Source organism: Austrofundulus limnaeus, unplaced genomic scaffold (genome assembly GCF_001266775.1).
Source record: "Austrofundulus limnaeus strain Quisiro unplaced genomic scaffold, Austrofundulus_limnaeus-1.0 Scaffold235, whole genome shotgun sequence".
Taxonomy (NCBI): domain Eukaryota; kingdom Metazoa; phylum Chordata; class Actinopteri; order Cyprinodontiformes; family Rivulidae; genus Austrofundulus; species Austrofundulus limnaeus.
Genome location: NW_013952637.1, coordinates 689,309 through 696,150, shown reverse-complemented (window position 1 = coordinate 696,150; position 6,842 = coordinate 689,309). Strand labels below are relative to the sequence as shown.

At 41.7% G+C, this 6,842-nt stretch overlaps 1 protein-coding gene across 1 annotated transcript in view; it reads right to left on the bottom strand.

Annotated features, from left to right (window-relative positions):
• Nucleotides 1-1,929: 1,929 nt before the first annotated feature.
• The window catches only part of LOC106525608 (sorbin and SH3 domain-containing protein 1), a gene marked incomplete at its 3' end in the record, with an annotated part of 33,312 nt that continues 28,399 nt past the window's right edge, over nt 1,930-6,842 (bottom strand). Inside the window, 1 exon segment of the mRNA XM_014019903.1 lies at nt 1,930-2,100. Within this exon segment, the coding sequence (XP_013875357.1) occupies nt 1,930-2,100 (171 nt within the window).

Below are 6,842 nucleotides of genomic sequence, written 5' to 3'. Positions count from 1 at the left end.
CACCTAGAGTGAGAGGACACCTAGAGTGAGAGGACACCTACAGTGAGAGGACCTACAGTGAGAGGACACCTACAGTGAGAGGACACCTACAGTGAAAGGACCTACAGTGAGAGGACACCTACAGTGAGAGGACCTACAGTGAGAGGACACCTACAGTGAGAGGACACCTAGAGTGAGAGGACACCTAGAGTGAGAGGACACCTACAGTGAGAGGACACCTACAGTGAGAGGACACCTACAGTGAGAGGACACCTAGAGTGAGAGGACACCTACAGTGAGAGGACACCTACAGTGAGAGGACACCTACAGTGAGAGGACCTACAGTGAGACGCTGCTGACGGGACAACAGATGGTGCTGAGGGAGGACGAGACGTCCCCTCGCTCTGAGGTGTCTCTGTGGAATGTGTGACTGATGGCTTCAGGCGGGACACATATTAAACTGTTCCTCTGAAACCCTGAAGGAGCTTCATTTCTTTAAAAACATTTATTTTAACGCTGAAGCTGAAAAACTGAAAACATGATGGTGTTTGTTTATTTTTGTACTGTTGTTGTTTTTCTGTCCTGTGAAACTCCTCCTGCTATTTTAGCTGATTTGGTGCTTTGACTTCTGTTTTTTCTAACATTTAAACTTTAAATTTATTTTTACTTTGTTTACAAATATTTTCTTTAGATGTTTACTTCCAAACATAATGAAATCTGCTTTAACTTCTGCATGTTTTTGATTTATTCTCCCTTTTTTAGCTTCAAGTCTGCTACTATTAGCTTTACCTGCATTGACCTTTTAGCTTAAAATCAAAAGACTTTAGCTAGTCTTTAGATTTTTTTTAGCTTCAAGCTAGCCTTTAGATGTTTTTAGCTCCTAGCTATTGTTCTGTTTCATTTAGCTGGCATTTGCTACTTTCAGCCTTTCCCTTGTTTTGCTATCTTAAGGTAGCATTTTACTTAATTCAGTTTTATGCTACATTTAGCTTTAAGTTTGTATTTTGTTAGCCTTTTGATTTTTTTACTGAAGCAAGCCTTTAGCTTCTTTTAGCTCCTAGCTAGTGTTTTGCTTCGTTTAAATAGCATCTTGCCGTATTTACAGTTTAGCTAGCTTTTTGCTACATTAAATTTTAGCTAATTATTTWCTACTTTTAGCTTTCAGATAGTGTTTTGCTATTCCTCCCAGGATTGTTATGTTGAATTTATTTATTTATTTTTAACATTTAGATTCAGCTAAAATGATTCTGAATATATCAAAATGTTCAGGCAGTTTGAAACTCGTGTTTTGAGGCGTCGTTGTTTTTGTTTTTCCTGCACGTCTCCTCCTGTCCACCCCCGGTCTGTTTCTGTCTCACCATGGACACAGAGAGACATTCCAGGCCCTGACCCCACACTGACAGCTGACTTCCTCCTCCTCCTCCTCCTCCTGCTCCTCCTCCTCTCTGCTGCGTCCCTCTTGTTTATCTCGTCCTCAGAGCTCAGAGTTCTGTTTATCTGACTGCTGCAGCCTTTGGCCCACAGCTTCCTGCTCCTGCGGGAGTCCTGCTATAAGAATGAGGGGGAAAACCCTGGTGTTAGCTTTAGCAGACGAAGCTAAAGGCCTAGCATTCCTTGCTGGAATGCATATTTTGTTGTTGCTGGCGGCCATCTTGAATTGGGTTTTATTATTTAAATAAAAGTTTTATTAAAACTGGTGATTTATGAGACGGTTTTGCTGAATTTTGCCAGCCTGTCGCTTTTCCACAGCGAACAGTAAAGATCCACGACATCAAATCAAAAGCTGCGGAGGGGGCGGGGTTTGTGTGAATGCAGTGAGGTGATTGGTTGATGCTGTGCGCAAAGAAACTCTGAACAAAACAGCAAAGAGGAACACTGGAGTCCGGACATTTGAACAACCCAACGCACACCTGCCCAGGTGTCATTCCAGCAACCATCTTACCTTTGGARGAGGAGGAGCTGCCGTGACGCTTGTTTAGCGCTCGTAGACCTTGTAGAGGAATGTCTCCGCCCTCCAGGACGCTCTTGTAAACATGTCGGTCACATTCTGCAGCCGAAGGCTCGCTCATGGAGGATCCTCGCTCCGTTTCCACTTTGCTGAGTCCAGATTTGCTCGAGGGGCTGAAGCACAAACACAGACGACATAGTCGATATAAAAGGGCTAATAAAAGCTAAAATAGCAGAAAAAGCTAAAAGTCAAACATAGCACAATGCTTCCGAAAAGTAACACCAGCTATATGCTACATTAGAAAAAAATCTATTTAAACGGAAGCAAAGGGGAGAGCTAAAAAAAGGTGACAGTGAAAGTTAGCTAAAAGTGAGCAGGTTAAAGTAACAAAAGGCTACGTAAATGTAGCAAAATGCTAAATAAAAGCTAAAAGTGGCAAGAGGCTAGCTAAATACACAAATCAGCAAAAACAAAGCTAAAAGCTACTAGTAGAAAATTGGATAGAAGATAACACTAGCAAAATAATAGCTAAAAACAAAATGTACCAAAAGCCAGCTAAAATGGCAAAAGCATAGCTTAAAGTTGATAGCAAAAACAACAGCTAGCTAACTGCAAAACAGTCGCTAAAATTCACAAAATGTCAAATGAAAACTGAAAGGAACAAAAGACTAGCTAAATGTATCAAAAGGTTAGCTTAAAGCTAAAGGTGGCAAAGGCTTAAGGTTAGCTATAAGCTAAAATAACAAAAGATAGCTAAAAGCCAAAAGTTGCAGAATACTTGCCTAAAAAACAACGGCTTGGTAAAAGTAGCTAAATGCTAAATAAAAGCTAAAAGTAGCCAATTCCCAGCAAAAAGTAAAAGTAGTAAAATGCAAGTAAAAGCTAAAGGTTTCCAAATGGTAGCCAAAAGCAGCAAAAGGATATTTAGCAGCTAAATGGAGGAAGTGGATAGCTGGTGATAAAAGTATCAAAAGCCTAGCTAAAAGCAGCCAAAATAGAGCCAGTAGCTAAAGGTTTCAGAAGGAACAACGTTTTAAGTGGAACTGATCTGAAAATATTTCTACTTGTCAATTAAGCTAAATATTTTAAAAAGTATTAAAGTCACAAAACCCAGAAGTCAGAGCACCCGTCTCTTGAATGAGCCGAATGTTTTGATGTGTGAACGGCTAAAACAGCACAAACTCAACAGGTGAGGTTTGATTATAAAACCTTGAGGAAAATGAGTGAATAAATAAATAAAGCTGGATCCGTCAGACTCAGTTTGTTTCCTGGTTTCCATCATAAACAGAGACACTCAGCCTGAGCCGTCACATGGTTCTGATTCAGACTGTTTTTTGGTAATTATTCAGCTTCACATATTTGTGGGAGGCAGCAGCTGGAGTGAGGAAAGGTCCAAGTTGAGATGGGAAGAATTCGGAGGGAGAAGACACCAGCTACAACAGATATCCCAGCATTCCACGGGGCCCAGCGGGACACATTTCTATAAATATTCCCTGAACATTCCCACATRGAGTGTCACCTGGATGGCTCCGGGCTGCACTCAGAGCGTGACGCTAACGCTAATAACAAACAGTCTGAGGCTGCAGAGATTTAAAGCGGTCACACAGACAGCCTGAACTGAGGTTCTTAACATCTCACCTGTTGTAGGTAACTGTTTCAGCTCAGTTTGGAATTCAAACTGATGAGCTAATGGCTAATCCGAACACAGCTAAAGCTAAATTTAATTACTGTCATCTTACAACAACCTGTAAAATGTCACAGAGGTTCACCTGATCAACAATTTGTAACATTTTTACTGCTGTCAGATTCACAATACAATTATATAGCATTCTGCTAATGCAAATGCTAGTTCTGCTAATGCTAACTCTGCTACTGCTACTACAAATAATGCTAGTTTTACAACTGTTTATTCTGCTAATGCTACTACAGCCAATGCTATCACTATTAATGCTAGTTATACTAATAATAATCCTGTTACTGCTACAACTACCAATTATATTTCTTCTATTAATGTTAATTCTGCTAATGCTACTATTATCAATGCTAGTTCTACTAACTCTAATTCTGATAATGCTATCACTACCAGCACTAGTTGTAATGCTAATTCCGCTAATACTACCAATGCTAGTTCTAGTAACGCTAACTCTATTACTGCAACTACTACTGTTAATTCTGCTAATGCTACTAGTACCAATGCTAGTTCTAATGCAAAATCAGCTTATGCTACTGCTACTGATGCTAATTCTGCTGCAGATAATTTTACAACAAATAATTCTACTAATCCTAAAGCTCATACTACTACTGCTAGTAGTATACCACTACTAATAATGTTAGCATTACTACTGCTAATCCTGCCAATGCTAATTTTACTAGTGTTAATTACTGCTAATATAGCTAGTTCTACTAATCCTAATGCTAATTCTAAAAGTTGTTAATTCTAATTAAAAGGTAATGTTCTGCTAAATTTAGCTAGCTTTTTGATACTGTTTAGCTTTTAGGTAGCATTTTGCTTTCAGGTGTTGATAGCACTTTCTTACTTTGAACTAGAACTTTGCTATTTTAGCTAGCAGTTTCCTGCATTTAGCTAGAATTACACTACATTTAGCCAAGCTGAAACTGTATGAAATGTCGCTTTAAGAGCAAACGGACGTCTTTAGGAACAGAAAACATTGGAACGTATAAAACCAATATTTGGATTCTTCACTGTTCTCACTGAAACCTCCTTCATGGCTGGTTCTGACGGCAGAACTTTGCTCCAAGAACTCCCATAAAACTCTGCAGGAAGTCTGCAGCAGAGGACAACCAGTTTGAAAATAACGCTCTCAAAGCTTTGAGTTGAAAACAAAACCAGCCGGACATCTGAGTGAGACGAGCAGGAAGCAACTGCCTGCAGTTCAGCTAAACGGTTTTATCTGTTGTTTCTTAAAAAAGGAAGCTCCAGAGTTTATTCGCTGCAGAGAAGTCGTAAATCCTCTGTTTGTTCCCGACAAAAACAAAACATCCTGCTGTAAACACACTCGCTCCTGAAAGGAAAACCTGTTGAGGTTTGGTCTGAAACCCTGCGGCTGCTTTAACTTCTCCCCTCTCTAATCAGGCATCCCTTCCTTTCAAATTAAGAGCGTATCAGGAAGCTGGATTTGGGACGGCCTGTGGAATAACTGATGACATAATGACTGTAGCAGAACCGGAGGGGAGAAGTTTATTTTCACTGGACTCTCACCGTGCCCCGGCCCTGAATTCCTCACATTTTATTACCTTTTCAGAAACAGACGCCGGAAAAACAAAACATTTTGTGACCGAGTTGTGAACTAAAATCATTTTATGTTGTCTCGCGTGACGTCACAGTCAGCGTACGCACCGAGCATGACGCTCAGCTACTACCACACCAAAGTTTAGCTCAATCATCTGTTACACAAACCAAGTTGTAGYCATTTCTGTGTTGGCTAATGCAGGTTAGCTGTAGCAGTTATCTTGAATTGGATTGACTCCAAATGTTTATCAGTTGCAGTCGTACAACCGATGATGAATTTGTGGGAATTTCATTCAATTAAACTCAGTGGGTGAAAAGATATTTTGCTAACAAGCAAACAAACAGGGTTGACAACAATGGCTGATGCTAAGGTTTTTAGATGAGATCTCAGCTGATCTGGTGGCACTCTTAACATGCGAGGGGGCTCAGTCTCAGCTACTACCACACCAAATTTTAGCTCGATATTTGTAAAAATGACCGAATTAGAGCCATTTTTATGTTTTTCTAGTTTGATCAGCTGTGGTGGCCAGCTTGAATCCAGTTACCTTTAAAAGTTAATCAGTTGTAGAAGATCATGTGGAGATTCCTTCCTGAGAGCTTTGTTAAAATCCATCAGGTGTTTCAGGAGATATTTTGCTAACAGACAAACAGGGTCAACAACAATAGTTGATGCTAAGGTTTTAAGCTGAGATCTCAGCGAATCTGGTGGCGCTCTGAATATGCGAGGGGGCTCAGTCTCAGCTACTAACAAACCAAATTTCAGCTCGATATTTGTAAAATTGACCGAATTAGAGCCATTTTTATGTTTTCTTAATTTGATCAGCTGTGGCGGCCATCTTGAATCCAATTAACTCTCAAAGTTAATCAGCTGTAGATGATCATCTGGAGATTCCTTCCTGTCAGTTTTGTTAAAATCCATCATGTGGTTCAGGAGATATTTTGCTAACAGATAAACTTGGGCGAATAACTGGGTACGATTCGGTTAAACAGAACTGCAGTTCTGCACATTCAGGAGGGAGGATAACGGTTTTTATCTTTGTGTTGCTGCCCTTCCTCTCCACCTCTCATCTCTGTGACATCCAGGGTCCTGTCTTAAAATAAATCCCCACAAAGCAGCCGTATCACCTCACTTCTACCTCCAACCCCCCACTAAAAAAAGACAGAAAGACATGCAGACAGAGGACACTCTGTTCTGGTAGCTATTCGCCTCAATTACGGGATCTCCTCAGGAAGCAGGAGTCCCGCCTGTCACCCTCCACCCCCCCCACTCCCACCGCTGAAGTCGGGGTATAGAAGTGCGTCTGTGGCATTTATTCTAAAAACAACGAAAACAAAATCAAAGACGTACAGAAGCAGAAGAGCAGGAGCGGTGACTTACTGCGGCTGCAGACCGGGGGCAGCTTCCAGGGGGCTGAAGGAGGGGGCACTCTGCAACAAACCAAACAAAGAAGTCATTGATGGGTCCACAGGAAGATCTCCCTCCAGATGAAAGCGGGGTGGCGGCGGTGGCGAGGTTCCCGAGCGGGCCCGGGTTCTGTCGGTCGCTCTGCTGCTGCGTCGGGTCGTCTCCGCCGGACTGGGGGGCTCTGACCTGCAGGAGAGTCGGAGGAAACGAGCGGCAGAGGAGGAGGAGGGCGGGGAGGTGGGCGTGCATCGGTCAGGGGG